General features: G+C 36.5%; 1 protein-coding gene and 1 long non-coding RNA gene across 4 annotated transcripts in view; both read left to right on the top strand.

Moving 5' to 3' along the window:
* The window catches only part of LOC311630502, a 760408-nt gene that overhangs the window by 416225 nt on the left and 316614 nt on the right, over positions 1-27569 (top strand). The window lies entirely within an intron of this gene.
* LOC311629837 (cytochrome P450 1A1-like) lies at positions 2371-15667 on the top strand. Of its 3 annotated transcripts, none has more exons than XR_014796269.1 (8): positions 2371-2508; positions 5515-6353; positions 7617-7740; positions 8253-8342; positions 8427-8547; positions 10489-10575; positions 13157-13614; positions 14905-15667. XR_014796269.1 is itself a non-coding variant. In XM_084898303.1 (8 exons), exons 2-8 carry the CDS (start codon positions 5532-5534, stop codon positions 15502-15504), a joined length of 1455 nt encoding a protein of 484 aa, XP_084754429.1. In that variant the 5' UTR covers positions 2371-2508; positions 5515-5531; the 3' UTR covers positions 15505-15667. The 3 variants fall into 3 exon arrangements, 2 of the variants coding, with proteins under 2 accessions (XP_084754429.1, XP_084754428.1); XM_084898303.1 differs by having other exon boundaries at positions 13157-13301; positions 15439-15667; XM_084898302.1 differs by having other exon boundaries at positions 13157-13482; positions 15439-15667.

Raw genomic sequence — 27569 nt, 5'->3', positions numbered from 1 at the left:
TTTCATGTGTGTGTTTTTTGGCTACTACTTGTATAGTTTTGAAAATACCTATTCAAGTTCTTTGCCTGTGTTTTTTTCTTATGTTATTGCTGGTCAGTTATAGGAATTTTTTTTTATCACTCCTGGACAATAATCCCTTGTCAGATACATGATGTGTAAATATTTTCTCCCATTTTGTGGTTGCCTTATCACTATCTGTTGACAGTGGCCTTAGTTGTATAAAATATTTTAATTTTGATGGTCACATATATGGTCAAATGATTTTTTTACTGCCAATAATGTTTGATCATTTGACTATTTTATTCTATTGGTCTATGTGTCTTACTTTTGATTCCTATAGTTTTATAGTAAGTTTTGAAATCAGAAAGCATGAGACCCACAGCTTTGTTTTTCTTCAAGATTGTTTTGATTATTCAGATCCCCTTGAAATTCCATATAAATTTTTAGATGATTTTTTCTTTTTCTGCAAAAAAAAAAAAAGCCATTGGAATTTTGTTTCATAAACATGGATCAAAATATGCATGTCTTTCCATTTACTTGTGTCTTATTTGATTTATTTCAGCAATGTTTTCTAGTTTTCAGTGTATAAGCCTTTTATTGTCTTGGTTAAGTTTATTTCTAAATACTTTACTTTTTTTGATGATGCTATTTTGATTAAATTTTTTTTAATTACTTTTACAGATTGTTTCATTTTTAATGTTTAGAAACCAACTAATTTTTGTGTACTGATTTTGTATTCTATACCTTTGCTGAACATATTGATTAGATCTATTTTTGATAGAATTCTTTATGTTTTCTAAATATAAGATTATATTGTCTATGACTTTCTTCCTTTCTAATTTGGGTGCCTTTTATTTTTATTTTTTTCTTGTCTAATTGCTCTGGCTAGAACTCAAAGTGCTATGTTGAATACAAATGGGCATCACTGTCCTGTTTCTGATCTTGGAGGAAAAGCTTTGTCTTCCATCACTGACGGTGACATTAGTGATGGGTTTTTTACATATGAATTTCATTATGTTGAAGTAGTTTTTATCTATTCCTAGTTTTTTGAGTGTTTTTATCATAAGAAAGTGTTGAATTTTGTCAAATGTTTCTTATGTCAGTTGAGATAATCTTGTGGTTTTGATCTCTTCATTCTGTTTTTGTGGTATACACTGATTGATTCGAAACTCTTTAGAGCAATCTCATTGAATTTTTAGAGTTTAAATATTTAGAAATCAAGATATTTTGTGAATATGACACTGCAGCTCAGAGCCTGAAGGGTTATCCTTGAGGAAATACATTAGGTTTAGCATGCACTTTGGGGCTTGCTTTCTTCCCTATGTCAGAACATTCTAACGATGATCATTCTTGGGTAGTCCCATTAAAAGATGACCTTGAAACCTCAAATATTTAAGTGCCAATGATTCCAAAGCTAAAACAAAACAAAAACAAAAAACAAAAAGGTCCTTATATAATCAGTTGCAGACATCTTGACAGGACACACATCATTTTCCTCGTAACAGGTAGAAAACTAGCCTTTAGATGAAAAAAGTGCTATGAGATAGGCAAGACTATATTCTTAAATCAAAGCTATGAATATCAAACTCAGAAGTTGACTGTTCTAGTCGTATAAATGCAAATCCGGATGGTGAAGACTCCTGAGGGATCTACCAAATCCACCTTAGAAAGGGAACCTAAATTTCCTAGACTTTTAAGTTCAGCTAATTCCTCTTCCCATTCCTTGCCTAGAGTGCAGTGCATTTTCCTGGTTTCCTGAAACTCACAATAAAGCAATGCCTCTGAATCATTGTCTTTTTCCTTCCTGCTCCTTGCTTCCTCACTACCTATCTTTTGCCCTTACCTTTACTTATCACCAGCAATTTAAAAAGGGCAGCTTTGCTAAAATCTGTTTGGCTCAGGGAATGCAGCATCGGCCTGCGGACTAAAAGGTCCCAGGTTCGATTCCGGTCAAGGGCATGTACCTTGGTTGTGGGCACATCAGTAAGGGGTGTGCAAGAGGCAGCTGATAGATGTTTCTCTCTCACCGATGTTTCTAGCTTTCTATCCCTCTCTCTTCCTCTCTGTAAAAGCTCAATAAAGTAAATTAAAAAAAATAAAAAATAAAAAAAGGACAGCTTTTCCATTCACCCTTTCCCATCCTGCTTTTTTTCCAAGATCAATTTCTATCTCTTCCTCTTCCTCAGAACCACTTGCTCCATTGTGTCCCTCTGCCACTCAGACTGGAATATTACAGCGTCCTGGATCCAGTTCTGGCCAAGAGGCCTTTCCATTCCCCCCTCTAGCTCTCAATGCCTTATCCAGTCCAAACTCCTCCCCACATGAGTCTAAAGTCCTCTTCTGTTTTCTTCCCTGAATGTTCTCTCCCAGCCTTTCCCGAGGCCTGCTGCTGCTGCTGCAACCAGACTTCCGTTTCTCAGGATACCATCAGCTTTTCCCAAAGCTTTCTCCATCGTTAGATCCTTCCACTAGATTCCTCACACTGACCTGCAAGATCTCTGGGCACAGGTGAGCCTTCCATGCGTCACTGTCACTTGGCTAAATGGATTTGTTGATGTCATAGCAGGTTGTTTTTCCTCAAAAAAAAAAAAAAAAAAAAATGTCCTTTTGCTCAGAATGCCCCTTAGTCATATTAAGGACCTTTTTAAAAATGCATCTACCTCTAGAGATTGGATTAATTGATTGGATATGGACACTGCAATGGTTTAATAGCTTTTGGCTTCGGGTTGGGGAGGGGGAGGGGAAAGGAGGAAGTCTAATGTGCGTGTCTGAGTTTGAGAATCAGTATGAACTCCCCCAACCTATGTATGCTTTTCTTACCTGGGTCATTTCTAGAGTTCCCCTTGAATCTTTGATGCTGTAGCAGCCCACCCTCAGAGAACCCTTTACTTTCTGTTCTCAGTCCTATTTCACTCCCAAAACAACTGGAACAAAATGTGCCTTCAGAGCTTTCCAAGAAAGTTGCTGGCAAAGTTGGCAATGTGCCTGGGCCTGGTCAGCTGCCAAAGAGGTTTTAGTGAAAGAAGCTAGAAGAACCCAGGCTGAAAAGGAATTCAGGGTGATCACAGTTGTTTACATTTGCTGACGAATGGTAAACTGCCTGGAAACTCTGGCAACATAATATTGCTGCGCAATTAACCCTGTACTCACACTAGTGCTTCTGCCCATGTTCCCTACAGTTGGACTTCCAAGTCCTCCAGGCCAGAGTAGCCATTTTATAGATGAGGAAAATGAGGAAAAGGGAGATGTAATTTAACAGAAGTCCCACGGCTAAACAGGGGAGGAATGAAGCAGGAAACCTTGTCATCTTTACGAGGATCCAGAATTCTTCCAGACCCACCCACTTCTCACCTATTTACCAGTCTGCTTTGGAAATGCTACTGGTATTTCTCAATGTGCAATCTAGCAGTTTGATGAATGCCCAAGAGAAATTAAATTTTGTAAAAAAGCAAGTGCTAGAGGTAATTGATGATTCATTATTCGGCTCAAAAAACAAGGGAAATAAATGGGGGAAATGACTTTCTCTCTCTAAACTTTTCATCATATTCTCTCGGAAGTGTGAGTTTTGAAAGGCAATGTAGATTTAATGCTGAGCTCTGGGTCTGGCACATGTTACCATGTGTGATACATGGTCATAGTTATTTTTAATGGAAGAGGTTTTGCAAAACCAGCACATTACAAAGCAGAAACACAATGAAGCCCCACCCTTTCCTTTCTGAACAGAGAGAAAATGAAATTTTTCAAACTGTGGGTGTTGCATTGATTATAGATTCAGGTTTGTTTTTGTTGCCTTTTTATTTTTAGTTTAAATGTGTATTCAGGTTCTTTTTTCCATAAAGGAAGTTGATCTCTCACTTTTAACTCCAAAGTTCATTATTTCTTTATTTATTTTTTAAATATATTTTATTGATTTTGTACAGAGAGGAAGGAAGAGAGATAGTTAGAAACATCGATGAGAGAGAATCATCGATCAGCTGCCTCTTGCACACCTCCTACTGGGGATATGCCCTTGAATGGAATTGAACCCAGGACCTTTCAGTCCCCAAGCCGACGCTCTATCCATTGAGCCAAACCGGTTCCAGCCAAAGTTCATTTTTTAGTAACCGGTTCCAATCAAGGTGGTGTAGTTGATTGGCACTGATTACTAAAAAATAAACCACATTTTATCTGTGAACTTGGAGAAGTGAAGCAATTAGATAAGACAGGTAAAAACAGTTTGCTTGCATGTTTATTTATATTGTCTAGAAAACCAAGTGAGAACCAGGCATTTATATTATCTGAGCATATAATCTATTTGTCCCATAAATAATTTGAGAAATGTGAACAGTTTAGTTATGTATGCTTTTAAGGAAATTTTTTTATTCTTTCTATAGTTACTATAAAATGCAATGGTTAACAAATATATTCTCATGTGTATGAAACTTTTTCTTTTGTTAGGACCCTCTTAGATGAAATAATAGAAACAAATTGTAGCTAGTTTAAACAGGAAAGAATTCAGTCCAAGAACAAGATCTCATGAAGGTACTAAAAGTCATGAATGCAAGGTCATGAGACCTCACTCAGTCTAAAATTTCTTTTCCTAATACTCCATTTATTTTTAAGATCTGCTTCCAGAGTTTCTCATATCCTCCTAGTGGGTTAAAAGTTCCTAGATCATATCTTCAGACTTAGATTTTGTAGATTTAGCTGCCAAAGAGAGGATGACCTTTCACAGATCCAATTCCATATTTTTAAAGAAGATTCATTTTGGGTCAGTGGCCCATTCTTGGATCTACCACCAGTGGCTACATGGGCAAATTCTGGAGCAGAAGGATAGCTTCAACAGGCCATGTTTATAAGTGGGCGAGGAAGTCCAAGGACAGGCTAGACAGACATCAAATAGGTACCTACTAATGGCTGTAACTCACTAAGTACTTATTTTTAATAATTATTTAATTTGATCCTCAATGACAGACAACTCTGTACTCAACTTTATAGCATTTTATACTTTTTAATTTTATCTTTGTTTACTTAGTTTCCTCATTAGTCTGTGAAATTTTGTATATTTATTGCCTGACATTGGGGGGAGGGGGGCGTGGTAGGGTCAATAAATGTATTTTGAAAGAATGAATGGGTAGGATACTTTGATAAGAAGCCTGGGACAAACTTAGATTAAGTGACAGGATGAAGACCATCAGCTAATAATGAGCATGAGATGAACTTCTATAGCATCAATCCCTTTCCCAACTACCAGGGTACATTATAAAATTGTCCTCTTCTCTTATCTATCATGTCAATGACTGACATGAAAATATTTGGTCTGGTGTTTAGAATTGTAAAAATAATAGAATTGGAATAAAGGTACAATGCATTTTATAAGAATTTGATTTTGGCCTCTTAGTACATTGTTTAAGAATAGTTTCCAGGTAACTACAAAGAGTCTGCATTTTTTTTCATTTAAATGTGCAAAGGGAGAAAGACTCTTAGTCTATGCTTAAAAATGGCAAAAATAAGATTTATATTTTTCTATTTTAGGGTATTTATTTTTGAAAATGATGTTGGACAAGGCAATCACCCCTGAAGAGATAACTACTTCTCTCATAATGTTGGTGATAGTTTTTGTTTTTGTGAGAGCACTCATGAGTAAGGGGAGAAAGCAGGTATCTCTTCCTGGCCCATGGTCCTTCCCCATCATAGGAAATCTTCTTCAGCTTGGAGACCATCCTTACCTTACATTCACAGAGATGAGGAAGAAATATGGAGACATCTTTCTCATCAAACTTGGCATGGTGCCTGTTGTGGTGGTGAATGGAATGGAAATGGTAAAGCAAGTACTACTCAAGGATGGAGAGCATTTTGCAGGCAGACCTAAAATGCATACATTTTCTTTTCTGGCAGAAGGAAAGAGTTTTTCATTTTCAGTCAATTATGGAGAGAGTTGGAAGCTTCATAAGAAAATAGCGTCCAATGCTTTACGGACTTTTTCTAAAGCAGAAGCAAAATCCTCCACCTGCTCCTGCTTGCTTGAGGAACATGTCACTGAGGAAGTTTCTGAGCTGGTAAAGATCTTTGCAGAGTTGACTTTGAAGAAGGGTAGCTTTGAGCCCAGAAATGCCATCACATGTGCAGTGGCCAATGTTGTCTGTGCCCTTTGCTTTGGCAAGAGATATGACCATAATGATGAGGAGTTTCTTAGGATAGTTAAAACTAATGATGATCTACTCAAGGCCTCAAGTGCAGCTAATCCTGCTGATTTCATACCATGTTTTCGCTACCTTCCACTGCGGATTATAAATGCTCCTCGAGAGTTTTATCAGGCCCTGAATAAATTTATTACACTACATGTACAAGATCATCTTTCTACGTATGATAAGGTAAGAATTTAAATTCATGCTAGAACGAGGGATTTGTTGAGAAGCAAAAGATAATGATGAGATGTGTTGAGTACCCAGAAAGTTATATGTTTTCTTCCTTGACTCTTTTACTATAATTTTGTCATAATTACTCTTACCAAAATTATTAGGAAATGTGAGTTCCAGTCAGTGAGATTATAGGGCAGCATTATTTAGTTCTCATGTAGAGACCTTAAGAAGAGTTTTTAATTCTTTGAGACCTTAGAAATTTCCTTAGTGTGTGGATAAAGTACATACTTGAATTATGAATCTATAGTTGACTGATGAATGATGAGCATGTAGGTGAGTTCCTTGAAGAAACAAACTAATGATTTTGTCTCTTTCATTTTACATTTGAAATTATGAGGTCTTAAAAGTATCAGCATTTTTTTTTCAGATAGTGTTTTTAATGATCACAAAGAATATTGTATAGGAAGCTTCCAATTTATCCTATTTTTATATTTGAGTCCTTTTACTATATGGAAATGAACTTTGAGATCAAACACATGTAGATAGAAAATTTCTTGAGGTGACAGAAATGGACCTTTTGTGAGGCCACTCAATCTTTTTGGCTAAATTTGATGGTCCACAGAAGAGTAAATTTCTCTTATGAAATAGGTGTGAACTAGAAAGAATCCTAGCTCTTGGAGGCCAATTTGCCAAGATGATGGCATCATGAAAACAAATTAAAAAGAAAAGGTGGATAATTGAGCAAATGAAGAGGTATAAAGAGTTAAGACCCTTCTAATAAAAAAGAAAAGGCAGTAAACAATCTGTTTCAAGGTACCCATCAGAATTTTAGAAAAAATATAGTAAGTAAAAGAATTTATAAAGTCATAAATTTTATTCCTATTCTCTAACCTACTTCAGCCTCATCTCTTCCTGCATGGCGATTACATCTTAGAATGGGCTTGGAAGCCTCTTATTGTATTCATTGCCCAATAATTTCCCTATAGTAACTTAATCTTTAATTTTTGTAACTGTGCTTCCAGCATAAGTACTTTCGTATTTATTGAAAGAAAGTTTAAGAGGAAAATTGAGTTTGATAACTTTTTAAAATTCTACATACTTCTAAAATTGAGCATTGCTATTGACAAGCAAAATTTCAAGTTCTGAAATGGTCTACTGTAGTCTTTATATTCCTAAGTGAATTGAGTTCGTTTAATGTTACATATTACATGAGATTCATATGTGATATGAAATGTAGGTAGGGATCAATAATCATACTAAGAATTGTCTCCTCAGGACCATATGCGAGACATTACTGATGCTCTGATTAACACATGCCATAAAAAATATGCCACTACCAAAACAGCCACCTTAACTGACGATGAAATCATAAGCACCGTGAACGACCTCTTTGGAGCTGGTATGTGAGAATATTTGTCAATATGTAAGGTGAAGAAGGTCTAATTGCAGTTTTTGTGTGTGTTCTACTGCTTACAGTTTAGAGTATTTCCTTCTTTTGATGTAGGCCATTTTGTATATTAATCTCACTCTGTATACCAAGAAGTAGGGTCCCTGGATCATATAATTCCTTTTAATTTTTTTTTGAGTAACCACCATACTATTTTCCATAGTTACTATACCATTTCACCTTCCAACCAGCAGTGCATAAGAATTCCAATTTTCTACATTCTCACCAGTACTTATTGATTTCTGTTCTGATAGTGACTATACTGTTAGATGAGAGGTTAAGTCTATATTCTGAAGAAGAAAAAAACTTCAATGTATAATAATTACTTTATTGTGAGTTTATTGATTTTCAGTTGTATTTAGATTCTTTTCTCTAGATTCATAATATTCAAATATAAAGCAAATTGAAGATACAAATTTTGCTAATAATTTTCTTCATGGCATTTTGTCTCATTCCTTTTTCAGGATTTGAAACTGTATCAACATGTCTGTACTGGAGCTTTCTTTATTTGATACACTATCCAGAAATTCAAGCCAAAATTCAAGAAGAAATTGGTAACATATTTTCAGATAAAAAATATAATTTTCACAATTATAACTTTTATTATTAAGTTAAAAAAAAAACACGTCTCTTTTTAGATGGAAACATTGGTCTAAAGCCACCCAGATTTGAGGACAGGAAAATGCTACCCTACATGGAAGCTTTCATAAATGAAGTATTCAGACATGCCTCCTTTATTCCTTTTACTATTCCACATTGGTAAGCAAAAGCTTCTCCTTGGAAACAGCAACCAATGATAGGTTGAGGGGAATGAGGAATCTAAGGCATTATAATACTTTAGGTCCTTTAAAATACATATTATGTTGGTATTATTCTACTATTCTTTTAAATCTTAATTCTTTTTATTTTTAAATTTTCTAATGAAATTTTTACATGAAAAAACAGCATATGTTGGGAATGTTTTCATAACTACACTATCATATCACTATTTTTCATCTTCTATGTACTATTTAAGGGGCAAGAAGGCTATGGAAGTTCCAAACAATGGATAATACAAACGTAATATATGTTTGGACATGAAGTGTTATACAAACTCACTTAACTTCTTCTCTGAGCCATCTTAGCCACCTGCTGATGTAGCTTCATTTTTAGTAGCTTAGAATTTTTCTGGCCAATTGACTCAGGAAGCCTTTGTTGCCACAGATAGATTAAACAGAATTTCTGTTTATTGATATTTGAAAGTTCACTGAACCTCATACCACATTCTCTAGTGCACAAATGCATGCCAGTATAGATTAAGTAGGTAAGCTTTATTAAATAGTAATGTGGACAACCAAAGTTCTGGTAGTTTGAACTATTTCCATTCTACACAATTAAAAAGAAAAATGAAATTCTCAATGCTTTTTCTCTTCCCGCCCTTAAATAGTGAGGGAGCGGGGATGTCTCTCACCCCAGAAGCTGATGTAGTTACGGTTCTTGGCACAGCAGTAGGTAGTGCCTTCAGCCTAGAGCTGGACCAGGTAGGCTTGTTCATACTTTTCACCTGAATTAGACATACCTGTCCCTCAGTCTCTGGCAGTCTCCCCTGGAAATGCAAAGTCTGCTTCTCCAAGCTCAGGCCCTTAGTGGTTACAATGCAATGTATGTTCTCTAAGGATTGGTCCATCAGAAGAGAGACCCCTGAAGTAGCTAAGCCAAATGTGTTTAGCATCTCCTCTCAAACTCGTCAAATTGAAATGTCACTGTTGCTCCTCTGGGGCAGAAGTGAGTGTTGGGGCCATCTAGGCAGTTAGTGAGTGCCATGTGGAAACATACTATGATTTAATACCATCTGGAAACATACCATGATCCATGCATAATTACAGAGGTATAAAGGACAAAAGTATACAGTTTGCTTAACTGAGTATGGGACTAGAAAATAGGTAATTTGTCTAAAGACAACTTAGAGATCATGCAACACAAATAATATCATTTCACAGCTGGGAAATGAAATCATAGAGTCGATATGATATTTTCCCAGTAGTTTCCTATAAGCAGTGTCTAGAGTTCAGATTTCCTAATTCCAATCCCATTGCTCCTTGGATTTTTTTTCTTAATTTACTGACAAAAGCCAAATCACATTGGATACACAGAAAGTACTTTTTAATTTCCTTTTAGTTCCCTGCTATAATTTTAATTGATTTTTTAAAGAGAGAAGGGAGAGAGAGAGAAACATCCATGCAAGAGTGTATCACTGACCAGCTGCCTTCTGCAGGTCCCCTATTGGGGGATAGAGCCCACAATACAGGCATGTGCCCTGACTGAGAATCGCACCAGCAACCTTTTGGTACACAGGACAAAGCCCAACCAACTAAGCCACACTAACCAGGGTTCCTGATATAATTTGATGTGTCTACATACAAGCAACTTTGTCAGAGAAATACTGAAATAATTTTCCACTGAGATTTTAGCTCAAGCAATGCCTTAAATATGTTAAATGCTCAATATGTTTCACAAATACAAGAAAATAAATCACTAATTTGACAATAGGTTGAAGATGTATCAATTAATGAAAGAATGAAGAATTATAAAGATTTCATATCATTATAGTTTTTTAAAAGATAATAAATATAGTCTGTTAATTGTGGGTAGCAGTTTGGGAAGGGGATAATTTGAATTATAGGATGTGCTGTAATGATAAGAATGCATTTGCTTTCCCAGTACCACAGCAGACACTACTCTGAATGGCTATTTCATTCCCAGGAATACGTGCACCTTTATTAACATGTATCAAGTAAACCATGATGAGTAAGTCACCAAAATTATTTTGGGGATAATTTGTTTGGCTGGTTGTTTGCTGTTAATCAGGAAAAGATATACAATCTCAGCCAAAGTTCATTACTTCTATTTCTCTTTAAATAAATTACAAGGAAATTCAGTTTTCTATTCTCACTGATAATAGGAAGGGTGATATGTGTTTTTTAAAATAGATTTTTATTGATTTCAGAGAGGAAGGGAGAAGGAGAGATAGATAGATACATCAATGATGAGAAAGAATCATTGATCGGCTGCCTCCTGCCCGCCACCCATTGGGGATTGAGCCTGCACCCCATGCATGTGCACTGACTAGAAATTGAACCATAACCTCCTGGTTCATAGGTTGACACTCAACCACTGAGCCAGACCAGCCAGGCAGGAAGGATGATATCTTAATACGAATTCATTCAGGGAAAATCCAATTTCAAAAGTGGGCTTACTGGGAAGGTGTGGGCCAAGGACTTCAAGGGCTCACCCTCTGCAAGGTTATGGCCAGCTGATGTTTGAAATGTAGCATGGTGAAATCCCCCAACAGAACTAGAAAGAGCAAACAGGGATTTTCCTTTCTTTGTTTGGTTTTCCTCTACCTCAGCACCTAGATCAATGCCTGGCACAGTATCTGCTCAATAAATATTTGCAAATTAAATACAGCTAGAGTCTTATTCATATCAGCTTTAAAGGGGAGAGCATGGATGAAGATACCACACACAATTTTAAAAGAAGATGATGGTAGTGGTGTTAGCAGTGATGGGAATGATGATGATGGCAGCTAATATCTATAGACCCTACTGTGTGTTGGGCATAACATCTTTAAGTACCTCCTCTGAACCTCAACAATAACCCCCTGCATGGTGCTACCATGATCCCACTTTGACAATTGAAGAAACTCAATCAGGTGAAATGAACTGCCTTGAGTCACATGTGCAGCAAGTAGCAGAAGCAGGGCCCACATGCAGTGTGTATATCCTGATTAATGGGAATTGGATGCCCCATGTGGTTTGGGGCTTAATGTCTCCAGTAAACTGGTAGAGACTGCATTCTTATGCATTCAGTGGGCTGTATACAGAGCACTCTGTACAACTTCATTGTCTTCACCCAAGATTTTCTCATGATCCAGGCTATTTGGGAGAGAGGTGACTAGCCTGTGTACCTAATAGCACATTCACTGCAGTGGCCATCCCACTGCAAAATTTGTCAGAAAGGTGACACCTCCACTCTTCACATCCAGTGTTCATGCTAAATAAAAGTAAGCATTAAAAAACCCACTATAAGAAAAATATAGTCAATGTAAATTTAGTGGCACTTTTTCTCAGTTAGCCCTATCCCAAGTGCCTGAAGTGTTCTCATATCCTAAGAACCTGTGATTATATTGGATATTGAGTAATGTTCAAACAAGCTGTGTTTACGCAGGTGCTTATAAAGAAATACTGTTTGTATAGAGGCACTTATTGAAAACAAATGAGTGTGCAATTTAAGACTGATAGCATGGGGAACTTACTCCTATTTAGCTTAAACAAAGCTCACAAACATAGGCACCTACTGAGTAGTGGAAAACACCAACAAAGAAAGAATTGCCCTTGTTGGAGCAGTGAGGAGAGGTCCCCTGCTATACCTCATTCAGCTCAGTAAACTGAAGACAAGCAGGACATTGCCCCAGCATTGTCAGCTCCTTCAATAAGACAGAACTTGGAAATGGGAATTTTCATGTGGAGTCTTCTGATGCTTAAATGTCCATAGCAATGAATTATTTTTGAAAGATTATGAGAGCAAACAAAATTTATTGGAAGACTGAGTACATATGACTTATAGGTCTTCAGGTCTATGACCTTTGGTGCAGAAAGATAGCAAATTTTCTGCTAGAAAGAGAATGATATCAATGCACAAAAAGGCACATTTCTTGGTCAAGTCAAGTGGGTCCCTGATGTATGGCTTAGGGTGTACTAGTAAGTATACTAGGAGGAGTTGTCATAGGCAAGACAGATATGGTGCCTGAAACAAGAGGTGGGGGAGAAGGAGCATCAGATGCACAGCAATTGGGGACTGTGGGCAACCCTCAGTCAGAGCTGCTGTCAGGTGACCTGGGTGCTCTGTGATGATGAGTGAAGGCCTTTTCCTAAACTTATCGGTACCAGAGTGAGAGGTACCACCTAAAGCAAAGGAGACTGAATGTTTATTCCTTCTCATTAATACCTAAATTTTGGAATATTCATATGAGAATGTTGTAGAATTCTTCATTAAAAAAATTGAAATAAATCATTTATTCACCATTTAATGAAGCAGAAGTCATTTTAATGAAAACTAAGAAAAATTGTACTAATTCTTTACGGTAACTAAACTTGTCGATAAGTTTAAAAAGTGTATATGCATAAATTCATAATAATGATATACCTCTATAATTGTATGTATGTACCTATATGTACATATGTATGAATGTTTACACATACATTTTGTATAAAATCTTTAAAGGATATTTCAACATCAAAACAAAATTATTGTGGGGAAGTTGGCAAGAATGGCAAAACGACAAAATGATTCCTTTATAAAATGTAACTTTTGTCTCTATTTTATACAGAACTATCTGGGATAATCCTGGTTTATTTAGTCCTGAGAGATTTCTAAACGAAAACGGGGAACTGAATAGAAGTCTGGTGGACAAGGTCCTGATATTTGGAATGGGAATCCGGAAGTGCCTGGGGGAAGACGTTGCACGGAACGAGGTATTCCTCTTCCTCACCATGGTTCTGCAGCAGCTCACGCTGAACAAGTGCCCCCGGGCCGAGCTGGACCTGACGCCCACGTACGGCTTGGCCATGAAGCCCAAACCGTACCAGCTACAAGCGGAGCCCCGCTCCACTGGCCGTGCATCCTAGAGTCTCAGACTGGTGGCGGCTTTCTGGTGTAAGTCAGAAATACTATGTGATTCACATTCATTTAATAAGCACTATAAGAATCCTCTGTTTATCTGGATATTTTCTTTAAAGAATTGGATTTTTCTAACCTCTTCCTTTTTGAACAGGAAGCATATATTGGGTCGGCAGCTAAGTAATTGCGGATTTTTTAAAGAAAATCAAAGACAATTTTTTCATGGAACTAAATAACTTTATTCTGTAATGTATTGCCCATTTTGATCAATGACCTTTTGCCATCTTTCAGGCAGCATCATAATCCCACGTTCAAAAAACTTCTGGTTTTTATTAGCAAAAAACTGAATCAGGTACGATTTGACATCATCATCATTATTGAAATTTTTACCATTCAAGGAGTTTTGTAAAGATCGAAACAAAAAGTAATCAGATGGTGCAAGGTCAGGACTATATGGTGGATGTGGCAAAACATCCCAACCAAGCTCCATTAATTTTTGCCAAGTGACCAAAGATGTGTGTGGCCTTGCATTGTCATGATGGAATACAACACCTTTTCGATTTGTCAATTCGGGCCGCTTTTCTTCAACTGCATTGTTTAATTTCGTTAGTTGTTCAATGTAGACATCAGAATTGATCGTTCGGTTGGGTGGTAAGAGTTCAAAGTAGACAATTCCTTTGTAATCCCACCAAACTGATAACAAAACCTTCTTTTGATGAATATCAGCTTTTGATGTTGTTTGAGTTGGTTCACCTGGCCTGCTCCACGATCTTTTCCGCTTGATATTGTTGTAAACAACCCATTTTTCATTGCCAGTTATCAGTCGTTTTAAAAATGGATCATTTTCATTACGTTTCTTTAGCAAATCGCAGCTGCTAATGCGTTGCGTTAACTGTGATTCTTTCAGTTCGTGAGGAACCCATGTATCGAGTTTTTGAACATAGCCAAGTTGTTTTAAGTGATTTTCAATGCATGTATGTGATACATGAAGCTTCTCTGCAATCTCACGTGTTGTACTGTGACAGTCCGAATTGATTATTGCTTTGATCAGGGCGTCATCAACTTCAACTGGACGACCAGAGCGTCTTTCATCTTTGAGTGAAAAATCACCAGAATGAAATTTGGCAAACCAATTTTGACACTGTCGTTCTTTTAAGGCTTCGTCACCATAAACAGCACATAACTTTTTATGAGCTTGCGATGCGTTTTTCCCTTTGCGGAAATAAAAAAGCAAAATATGACGAAAATGTTCCTTTTGATTTTCCATTTTTCAACGAACGCCAAACAAAAACTACAAAACAGATCAAAAAACTTTTTTTACTGATTAACAGCTGAATAGCCAACTATCAAATACAAAATGTGTTTTACATTTGTACTACGTCTGCAAACCTAAAAATTCAACTGAAGCCATATATGTGTGGAACCCGCAATTACTTAGTTGCCGACCCAATATAATAGAGTACTTTTATTTTAACACACTCTATTGTAAAGTGTTAATTTTCACGTTTACTATGCTGATGAGGCATAATTAAATGGTGTACTAATGGGCTTTTTGTACAATTCATAACTTTGCATTATATGTCTTCTTAGAAACATGGACAAGAATAAAATAGGAAAAGTGTAAAGTCAAAGTATGAATGACTTTTTTGTCATTATTTTTAATTATATATATTTTTAATTTGCTTATCCTGAAGTGGCAATTTATTTTATGACATATAATCAGGAGCAATGCAGTGTACCAAAATATTGTATCAAAATAATTTCTATTAACATAAACACTTTAAATTATCAGCTGGAAATGACAAAAAAAATGTATTGTGACTATAGAGCTGTTGATAATATGTGGATATTGCATCAGTGATAAACCAACATGAATGAAGTCCTTAATATCATTGTATATGAAGTACAAAAACTAAACAGAGTTATAGAAATTAGATAACTTGTTACACACAAGTGTATATGGCTACTTATAACTCAGTGTCCTCCTTGTAGCTACAGTTCCTGGGGCTCTTGGTAACATCATACAGACAAGACCAGCTTAGAGACATTACCGGATGAATGATGCAAATGAGATGCTTTTCAAAGAAGAAAACTTGCATCAAAATTTATAAAGGCATTTATATATTCCCACATTGCAATGCTCTAACTTCTTTCCTGCTAAACCTATGATTCTAGTGTGATATCAATCTACATATACATTAATAAAAGAGAAATATGTAAATTTACCATATCTCCGTAACACACACCAGCCAATCAGGAGTGAATATGCAAATTAACCCAATAAAGGTGGCAGGTTAATTTGCATATGCAGGCATGGAGTGAAGACTGAAGAAGACTGAAGAGTGAAGACGACTGAACACTGAACACTGAACACGGAAGAGGCTTGGCTTCTCTGCTGCGGCCAAGAGGAGAAGCCAAGCCTTGCTGTGGCCAGAGCAAAGCCTAGCCTCGAGGCTTGGCTCTTCTGCTGCAGCCAGAGCAAAGGCCTGGGTCCCAGGTGCCAGAGGAAAACTGGAGCTGGCAGCCAAAGGAAGGAAGGCCTATTGCACAAATCTTGGTGCAACAGGCCTCTATTGAGAATAAGAAATCATAAACATTTTTGAGAGGAAGAAGAGGTCTTTGGGGACTTTACTATCTACATAATTATTAATAAGACTATAAAATCTACAGATATTCCAGGCCTCCAGAGGGATGGGCACACATTATGATTTTTTACTTTCATACAGTGCTTCCCCACAAAATCTAATATTCATAGTTTAAACAAACAAAAAATCTGTGTATACTTTGAATTAGAAATAGTTAAAAGAGCTGTTTTATGGCTTAACAAGTTATAGATCCAATACCCTGTGAGGAATGCTCCATTGGCTTTCTCTTTATAGATGAATGAAATGCAGGACACAGGCAACTGATTCTCTACGACACATTTTTAACACTGAGAAAACCCAAATAAATAAAAATCATAGAAGCTGATAGGTCATCTTTCACCCTTCATCATATTGTTTACAAACAACTGTTTACCATTGACTTGAACTAAGTATGACTATCAGGCCTCACCAACAGTAAACTCCATACATGTACACAACACTGTCGCCTTTATCTGCCACCCTTATGGACAGAAACACGTTACATAAATGAATTTCCCAGCTAAGTGAGACGATTGAGTTCCAACATGCTTGTATTAATGGAATGGATCTTAATAAAAGTATTTCTGAGTGGCTGATGTTTCCAAATGCCTTTACTAAACATAATTTTATCTTTCTCAGGCTTTATAGTGGCGTTTGTTTCCAAATTTACTACCGGGGCTGTACTCATTGATGGACTCTTGACCCTCCTTCCCTGCCCCAGTGCCTGGTTTCACTCATAATGTGAATGTGACTGTCCCTACTCCCTGTGAGCTCCACAAATACAGGGTCACCTCTGTTCGGCTTCCTACGTATCTTCAGTGTCCAGTACTGTTTCAGGCACATAGCAGAAAATCCATCAGTGGTTGCTCAGTAAATGTGAAAATGGATTAATGATTAAACAAATGGATCTAGTGGAAGGGCAGGAAATCTTTGTAAAAGCAAGTGTCTGAGATTTTCTAGTATGGATAGTATGTGTGGCATCTCTGCTTGTATTTTGACTTTTACCTTATCTATTGTACATCTCAGGCTGAAAATCTATCCCATCTTCTCATACTTCTTTAAGCTGTAACTTCCAGGTCTCAAATCAGCCCTTCATTCTTTTTTGTTTTTGTGTTTTTGTTTTCCTTAAATAACATTTTTATGGCACCAGATTCCAGCTGGAAATTAGCCCCCTAACTCTCTCCCCAGGACCACTGCCCAAGTGTGCCCTAGGCACTTAGTAAACTTTCCAAGGGTAACATCTCAATTGTGTCCCAAAAAGTCACTGCTTCTCCCAATTTGACCTCTTCATCTTGCCAACACACACAGCAGCTGACCTTGTCACTGACTTCACCAGGAACATTTGCTGTCCAATGGCAGCTGGCACTTCTGGCCACTCTGATAAAGAGGAGGGATCCCTGCTTTCACCCTGCAATGTTTACACCCAAAGATGGGTTTCAGGGATTTGCCTATTTTTCAATTGTGTAACTGAGAATAGTAATTTTGAAGAAGGCTTGCATGAAGGATTAGGCATATTGGAAAAAAACTAACTACACACACACACACACACACACACACACACACACGCATACGCACACGTACACACACCCAAAAATCATGTTCTGTCCTTTCCTACCTGGCCCAGTTCCCAGGACCTCATCCGCTCCCTGTAAACAGGTGTGGTTCCTCCAACCTGTACCCACAGCACTGTTCCAGTCACCATTGGAACTGTTCACTCCAGCTTTTGCAAACTCTGAGGCTAGTAAAACAAAGAAACAAACTAACCTTCTCACAGCCCTAGAGACATTGGATTCAACTTCTGACCCTTTCCCCAGGTATAACTCCTAGATCTTCACTTCCTAGTAGGATTCACCTTTACCAAGGATGACAAAAGTGAGAACTTGTACTTTATTCAAGGATAATCTTTGGACCTAATGGGGGAAAAGCCTGAACTTATAAGAGATATTCATTATTGTTTTCCAAAACCTGGGCTATTTATTCTTCTTTATCTTCCCTGTGTTATGTGAAAATTAGAGAAACAAGCATTCATCTTGATTTGCTGTAGTTCTCTTAAGGTACCGCTGTTTCACTGCCAAAGACAAAAGCCATAAAGTCTTTGAATATCTTCTGTGTATCAGGCAATGTAGTGGGCATTTTCAAATGATTAATTTTGACACAAACCATGAACAAGGGATGAATATCATTCTACAGAAAAAGGAGGCTCAGAAAGAGAAATAATATAGCCAAGATCACTCTGCTGAAAAGAATTTAATCTGGGGTGAAAATCTCTATCAAACTCAATGCAGACCTTGTATAGTTTCCATGATGGCGGTGGCTTCGGAGTATACCCCTTAACTCAAAGAAAATTTGTGTGGCATCTGAACACATAAAATTGTTCTCTTAGTTGAAGTAAGGATGAAGAGTTTAGAAGTCTGCCTCTTTATCTGCTCCCCCAGCACCAGAAATCTAAGGGCAATATATATCCTTCAGCAGGATGGATCTATGAAATCAGCTACCTTTATAAGAAGTAACGGAAATATGTTCCATTCAGGAAATCAATTTCAGATAGATTAAATACCTAACTGAGAAAAACTAAACATTGAAATGTTTAGAAGGAAATGTTGAAAACAGTAAGAAAAGATGTTTAAGCAAAATACAGAACATAACAATTCACAAGAAAAGTCAATCCATTTTACTGCATTGGAATTTAAAATTTCTGCTCAATAAAAGGCTCAATAAACAAAAGTAAAAACAAGCCATGGAGTAGGAAAGAATACTGGCAAAACCCTGTAACAGAATACAAAGTAGTATCAGAATTAAAAAGAATTTTATTCAAATCAACATGAAAAAGATAATCATCAGCCCCCCTCTACAAAACAGGCAAAGTTTATGAAGAGGCGGAAACACGAAGAACCAACAAACATAAAATGTTATCCACCTTAGTAATAAAGTAAGTATTAAATCAAACTAAAATACCATTCACACGTAGGAGACTGGTAACATTTTAAAAGTCTGACCATACAGATGCTGGTGAGTATTTGGAGAAATGAGAATATGCACTCACTCATGTTTGCAGTGTAAGTGGTACAGCCAATATAAAATTTTGAAATTTTAATATTTTTATTGATTTTGTACAGAGAGGAAGGGAGAGAGATAGAGAGCTAGAAACATCGATGAGAGAGAGTCATCGATCAGCTGCTTCTTGCACACTCCCCACTGGGGATATGCCCGCAACCAAGGTACATGCCCTTGACCGGAATTGAACCCGGGACCCTTCAGTCCGCAGGCCAACGCTCTATCCACTGAGCCAAACCGGTTTCAGCAAAATTTTGAAATTTTAAATAAAACCATTTGGAAATTTTTATTAAACTTGAGGTGCACATTCATAAGAAAGCAAACATTTTCCGCTATAGCTTTTGTGGTGTTATTTTTGAAATACTAAAAAATTGGAGACAACTGAATGTTCATAAATAGCACACTAGATAAATATAATTATATTGCAGTCATATAATGGAATGTGCTACACGAGTGTAAACAAATATACTAGTGTTACATGAATTTACTTTGATAAAACTCCAAATCATGTTCAGCAAAAAAAAGAGTACCTCGCAAGAGTGCACATGCTGAAGATATTATTTATATAAATATTTTAATAAATGAAAAGTACTACTGTGGATACATGCATATACATATATATTGTTATCTGCTACACACACACACACACACACACACACACACACATATATATATATATATATATATATATATATATATATAGTCATAGCATAAATACATACATAGAAATAACAAACACAAAATTTGGTATTCTGTGAATCATGCATGTACTAGTATGCTTTTATTTTGTTAAAATAGATACTTTTCAAAAGTAGACATACAGAAGGCCAAGAGACTTATGAAAATATGCAAAGTCACTAATCATCCGAGAAATGCAAATCAAAATGACAATGAGGTACCATCTCACACCAGTCAGAATGGCTATCATCAACAAATCAACAAACAAGGGCCGGTGAGGATGTGGAGAAAAAGGAACCCTTGTGCATTGTTGGTGGGACTTCAGATTGGTGTAGCTACTGTGGAGAACTGTATGGAGTTTCCTCAAAAAATTAAAAATGGAACTCCCATTTAACCTGGTAATCTCACTTATAGCAATATATTCCAAAAACTCAGAAACACCAATCAGAAAGGATATATGCACCCCTATGTTCATAGCAGCACAATTCACCATAGCTAAGATTTTGAAACAGCCTAAGTGCCCATCAGCAGATGAATAGATTAAAAAACTGTGGTACATCTACTCAGTGTAATAGAATGCTGATGTAAAAAGAAGGAACTCTTACCATTTGCAATAGCATGACTGGAACTGGAGAGCATTATGCTAAATGAAATAAGCCAGTCAGAGAAAGATAAATATCACATGATCTCATCATTTGTGGAATATAATGAACAAAACAGATCCAGAGATAGAGAAGTATGGAACAGACTGTCAAATGTCAGAGGGAAGGCAGGGGCTGAGGGCAGGGGAGGCTAAAAGATCAACCGAAGGACTTGTACACATACATATAAGCATAACCAATGGACACAGACACTAGAGGGTGAGGGCATATGCTGGGGGGTGGGGGTGGCCAGAGAGAGGTCAAAAAGAGATATATGTAATACTATATGTAATACTTTAAACAATAATATATATATGTATGTATAAATGTTTATTGTTTATGTGTGTGTGTGTATTCTATATAAATGAAAAGTATAATATATCACATGTAAATGGAATGCTGACCAAAAATTATTTTTTAAAAATTTCAGTTTAGGTGTATACTCTAACTATAGTATTATATTCATTTGAGCTTATAAATTCCTTCTACTTCTGTGAACTCATATGAAGGATGAAGAAAAGTTTAAGGATGGCAAGAATCATAAAATTCAGGGGTTTGGTCTAGAGAGAGAGTGAATCTTCAAACTCTTCAACTAGACAAACTGAGTGAAAACACGAGGTATGGAAGTTCTACATTATTTAAATTAAAACAAAGCTGACAACTGAGAACAAGGAAAGAGAAAAAAAATGTATAAAATGTTAAAAGTCTGGGATTATTCATTGATTAAGAAGCTCTACACACTTTCATAAAACTTTATTTCATTTTTAATGAATATTTTCAGGTGCCTACTCTAAGCCAGGACTTTAGATGACAAACATAAAAATGACTAAAATATGACTTCTATCTTTAGAAGCTCTTTAAAGGTCGAGGCAAATAACAACGTGTGTGTGTGTGTGTGTGTGTGTGTGTGTGTGTGTGTAAAATGCAGTTTTCTCCGTTTTTGAAACGTCTTTAACAGGGTGAATGCTTTTTTTGGAGCAAGTATGTATCTGTGTAGTTCTGCCAGTGTACTTCTTTGCACAGCTGGTCCCTCTTCTAAGGAGTGTGTATCCTTTGACTCTTCGGAGCCAGCTTGGCCTGTTTTGTACTATTTTCTAGCATTCTGTACTCAGTGGTCTTCACTGCGTTCCAGGTCACTTACTGTTCTGCCTGACCTTTGACTTTCATGGTCTGGAATTCCCAACGGGTTTTGCCATCTCAGAGGAGGCAAGAGCCAAGCAGTTCAGAAATTCAGTGCCTTGGGAAGAGAGATATCCTAGATAAGTGTTTCTCAAAGTGTGGTACGTGTACCCCTAGGGGTGTGGGAAGAGTTTGGTGGGGATATGCACTGCACTGTGCTTAGCTGCGCCTAATTCTATGTTCTCATAAGTAGGAGGGGTACTCAGCATTACGAAAATTATAGAAGGGGTACACATATGTCAAAAGTTTGGGAAACACTGCCCTAGAGCAGTGTTAGGCAAACTGCAGCTTATGAGCCACATGTTGCTCTTTGGCCCCTTGAGTGTGGCTCTTCCACAAAATACCACGTGTCGGCGTGAACCTTCAGTGCGATTGAAACTTCGTGGCCCATGTGCAGAAATCGGTTTTCAGCTCTCAAAAGAAATTTCAATCATTGTACTGTTGATATTTGGCTCTGTTGACTAATGAGTTTGCCGACCACTGCAAAGGATGGAAGGTCTCAGCAGTGCTTGCTTAGCTTCTGTAGTGTCTGAATGTCAAGTCATTCAACATGTACTCAGATGACTCATTCCTACTGAAAATATTTATTGGCAATCCACTTCATCAGGCTTCTGTGGGCAACAGAACAGTATTGTATATAATGGCTTTTCCAAAGTTTTAGTTGCTTTAGGCAGTGAAGTGGTTTTACAAGATGATCTCTTTTTTAGTCAATGTTTTTACTTTACTTATTTGCAGCAAATTGGGAAAGAGAATGAAGTATATGAAAACTGTTCTTTGGAACAAGAGCAATAATGACCTTTGGTTTTGAAATAAGAATCAAAGATGGTGTTTTTCCCAGGCTATTGGGCAAGACAGATATGAACCCAATTATTTTAGATATGAAAAGCTGCTGTTTGTTTTTAGTTAAAAATTTGTATAAATCTTCCCTCCATTTAAAGAAAGTTAACTTGCTCTCTGCTCCTTCCCACTGCTTTCTGTTCTATCCTACAGACAAAAGTTTGTGGTGGAACTTTTTATTAAAATATACATACAGAAGAGTGCACAAATACATACATACATACAGATGTTTAAAATGATGAGTTTTTACCAACTGAACACCATCAATATCCCGTAACCCACCTACCCCCCATCTTTTCATGACCACTTTCAGTCTCCAATCTCTGTGTCCCAAGGATGACTGTTTTCCCAACCTCCCATGCCATAGTTTGGTCTGTTTTGAATGGTAAATAAGGGAATAAAACACTATGTACTCTTTTGTGAATGACTTCTTTTGTAACACATTGCACTTGTAAGATTTATCCACATTCTATTTGCAAGATCGATCCACATTGTGCATAATGATATTTCATTCATTCTCATTGCGCTGCTATGAACATTCCAGTGCCCATTTCTTTTGGTGAATGTATGTCCATCTTTCTGTTAGCCATATAAGTGTCAGACTGGGAATGCTGAGTCATGAAACATTCACATGTTTAACTTTAGAGCTTCCAGCTGGTTTTTCAGCATGGCTGTACCAATTGGTAGTTTCACAAGCAAGGTAAAAGAGTTCCCTAGTGTTTTTCACATCCTTTTCAACAGCTGGTATTTTCTGTGTTATTTTCTGTATTTTTGTTTTAGCCTCTGTGATGGCAAACATGCCCTCATTAAAGAGACAGATGGTCAGAAACATCCCTGGCCTATTACCTCAAGTGAACTTGGTTTTGGCAATGTTACTTAGCTCATCCTCTCTTAATGAAATGAATCTAGGACAGACTGAGTGCATTCGTCCACCAAACTCCTTCAAAGGTGGATGATCTCCCAACCCTCTGCTCCTTCCCCTCAAATACTACAAATGATCTTACCTCACAGTTAGTTACCATGGCCTCCTGAGAAAGCAGTTTTTGCCAAGACAATCCTTTTCTAATTTCCTTGGGAAGATAAAACTATAGAATTTCCCTCATTAATAAAAACAATTTTTGCCTTCAAAATATATCCCCGTTATTACAATGTCTATATTTTTGTTCTTAACTTAGGAGTGATCCAGAAGTGGTTATTTATATTTGTTTGTCTTACAGTGTATGTCTTTTTTATTTTTTCATAATTCAACAGCTTTTCATTACAACAGCTGAGATTAAAAAAACAGGATGTTCTCTATTATCACATTTCTAGAATTCCTTTTTGGTCAAAAGTGTAAGTCTCTTGACCCTTCAAAACTTTTGTTTTTCTGAGGAGAAAAGAAAATCTTGGGGAAAACACTTTGAAATCTTATTATTTTCCATTGCTTTTGTGTTTCATTTGCTTTATTTCACTCTATGTATTTTTCAACTAATACAATTCTATTCGTCATTTATATTCACAATGTATTCCTGACAATAAAAAAGCTTAAGTTTTAACAGTAAAATTCTTCCAATTTTTGATTGAGAAAGTTTGAAATTCCTCTTTCAGCTGTTATGAACTCCAAAAGTGGATTTTATATACAATGATCCTTTAATAACTAGACTCTTAAAAAAAAAAAAAAAAAAAGGAACACTTTCTGCACTTAATTTATAAACACATTTGAATTTGTAACTTCATTTTGTTTATAGTATGTTTTGCCATGCAAATATATGTAATTTTTAAGTTGCCAAATATATCTAGTTTTTTTCCCTTTATGGTTTTTGAGATTCCTGTCATACCTAGGAAAGTTCCACCCTGGATTTCTATAAATAGCCTCTTACATTTTCTTCCAATATCCTATATAATAAAAGGCTAATATGCAAATCGTCCCCTCTACTGGGAGTTTGATTTGGAGTTTGACCAGGGGGAGGGGCCACAGGAGGTTGGCTGGCAGGCCAACAACCTGCAGGCCCTCCCCCTAACTGGCCTGGCCCACAGGGCCGGCCAGCTGGACCCCACCTGTGCACAAATTCATGCACTGGGCCTCTAGTTTTTCTTATAATAAAAAAAGTTAGAGATCCAATTCCATTTGCTTTTGGATGGATTATCAATCATATCAATTCTTTATTAAACCAACCACTTTTTTTCACTAAGTTAGATTACCCTCCTCCACATAATGATCTTTCTCTGGGTGCTCAACCATATGTGACTACTTAGTTATCCAGTTCTGTGCCAATATCATACACTTTTGACTACAGTGACTTTATTATTATCTTACTATTTAGAAGTCTCCTACTTAGCCTTCCTAATTGTTCTTACTCAATGTTCATAAATTTTTGACTATTCTTAGAGATTCATATACATTCAGAGTCACTTTATACACTTAATTTGGGTTTCATAACTTAACTTGTATATCTTATACTACTCTTGCTATATTTTATTCTCAGAATTGAATTGTTTTTATCTCTTTTATAGACAGATACGTCCTTTCCACTTTAGTTTCAAATTTATTATTATTAGGGTAGAGGAAAAGCTATTGATTTTCAGAAGGTGTTTAGTCAGAGTTAATCTAAGGATTTTTCAGGAGCTACTGAGAAGGAATACTCACCATTTCTCCTATTTCCATTTGATATAGGTAGATCTTATTTTTCTTTTTTTTATATTAAATAAGATGGATATGGACATTTGAATTTGACTCTCTCAGCTGATACTGACACTGGGAATCTCCAGAAAAATTCCAGGTTATACTCTGCTACTACCATGTTTCCTGAAAATAAGACATCCTCCGAAAATAAGACCTAGCACATGGAAAGATAAGACATCCCCTGAAAATAAGACCTACCGCAACTTTGGGAGAAAAAATTAATATAAGACACTGTCTTATTTTCAGGGAAACAGGATATCATGAGAAAAAAAATTTAATGTAAAATTGAACCTAAAAGTGTGCTTAAATGTTGTCAAAGATTTGTAGGCTGAAGCTGAGATTGCTTCATTTAAGAGTTGAGTTTTAAGAGATACTAATCCAATAAAAAATAGGGGGACTCTAAATGCAAAATTGTAAATATAAAATAATCCAGTTTTGTGAAATGATGATGAAGCATACCTATCTTTTATTGCCTGTATAATACAGATATATTAATATTTCCCTTCTAGTGCAGAATTTAGAAATTCACTTGACAATCACAATTTTATTCAAGAAAATGTTATTACTTAAAAACCAAGACTAATTATAATATCTATACCATAATTTATGCTCTTTCACTTAAAGAAAACATTGCCTGAATCCACTATGGTGTTCTCAGGTTTCTCTTCTATACATCTTGCTTACTCAGCTGACTTATTTTTTCATTATTCGTTTCCTGGTAAATCATTGCACAACTCATATTTTGTTTGTGTTTCACTTTTAAAATGGCACTGATACCGATCCACAGCTTTCAAATAAATGACTATATTTGAGATTATATTTAGGGGTTGCCTTTGCTTTCTGTTGGAAAATAGTTGAGACTCAAATAGGATTAGGACTTTATCACTCAGGGTTTCAAAACATAATTTCTGTATCATTTGATAATTCCCTTATTTGTTCTTTCCTTTTACTTCATACATGTTTAATTGTGACTATGATCCAGGCACGTTCCAGACACAACAGACACAATGTCAGAGGAAAAAAAAATAGCCAAAATCTTGCCCTCATGGAACTTAGATATATGTCAAGTGGTGGTGGTAAGAATTAGAGTAAAGTCCAGTAAGTATAGTAAGGAGGGTGGCAACTAACAGTGGAGAGTGCTGAGGATACTCTTTTGTATAATATTACATTATATAATACTCCTTGAAAAGGTGACTATCATGCAGAGAGTTGTAGTGAAGAAGGCACTAAACAGATATCTAAGGGAAGCAGATTCCAGACAAGTAAAGAGACCTTAAGGCAAGAATATGCTAAGTATATTAAAGGAGCAGCAAGAAGGCCAGGAGCGCTGAAGTAGAATGAGGATCCAGAATAGAAAGAAGAAAGGTGTGAGGGAACTTGATCACAAGGGGTATAATATTTGCTTTAAAAGTTACTGTGCTTATGTATGAGAACAGACTGTAGAAGGGCAAGTGTAGAGGGCTATTACACACTTACACAATAACATTGAATTTTTCAGTGCAGAGGTCATTTCAGTCTTTGACAAAATCAGTGTAGGAAAAAAATAACTATTGCATTTCAACAGACAATTACACATTTTCTCTAGCACACTTTTCTGGTTTTTCAAATCCTAGGACAAAACTAGAAGAGAGATAATGGTGGTGGACCAGGGAACTTCCAGTGAGAAGTGCTTAAACTCCATATATATTTTGAAAATAGAAGAAAAGAATTTGCTGGGTGTCAAATAGATGGCTTGTATCAGTCAGTGTCCCAGCAGAAAAGATATGGCACATTCAATTAAGATAATTTGAGGTCTTTTTAATAAAAGAATTATTTAGAAAAACATGGGCAAAGTATAAGGAACTTCACGGAATAGTATCATGACCCTAAGAATGAAGAGAAAATGTAGGCATTCAAATTTGGAAGTTGAAAATTCAGTATATAAAAACAAAAACCTGTGCTCAGTGGAATTAAGACCAGCCTGAAGGAAAACACTCAGCCCAAAGCTATCCCATAAGGACGTAGACAAGGGGATCAATACTTTGACTTCCCTCTCCTTCCTCCCTCCAATCTTCAGCAAAGATTCCCTATGAACTGGGACCAACAGCAAGACAAAGGACATGGAGAACCTTGACTTATTTACTACAGGTTAGCATTCATTGTTATGAATCATGGTATAGAAGGGTGAGGACTGGGCTTAGAGGACACTGGGAGAGAGGCAGGATGACTCTATAGCAGCAATTTTTAACCAGTGTGCATCAAGAATTTGTGAAACGAACAATGCCTGACTATTTAGTCAGAGGCACTGACCTCTTTTCCTGTAGATTGTCAAATTAAAAAGTGACAACAGCCAACATAACAATAGCCATCCAGTGTGAATGAACCAACTTATACCTACATTTTTTTTGTCAGATCAGCAAAAAATATAGGATGTATTCTTTGGTGTCCTGCAGAGTTTTAGTAATTAGT

Source organism: Pipistrellus hanaki (assembly GCF_964339955.1).
Source record: "Pipistrellus hanaki genome assembly, chromosome: 11".
NCBI classification, from domain to species: domain Eukaryota; kingdom Metazoa; phylum Chordata; class Mammalia; order Chiroptera; family Vespertilionidae; genus Pipistrellus; species Pipistrellus hanaki.
The sequence above is the reverse complement of the archived record's forward strand: the minus strand, read 5'-3'. Positions and strand labels throughout refer to the sequence as shown.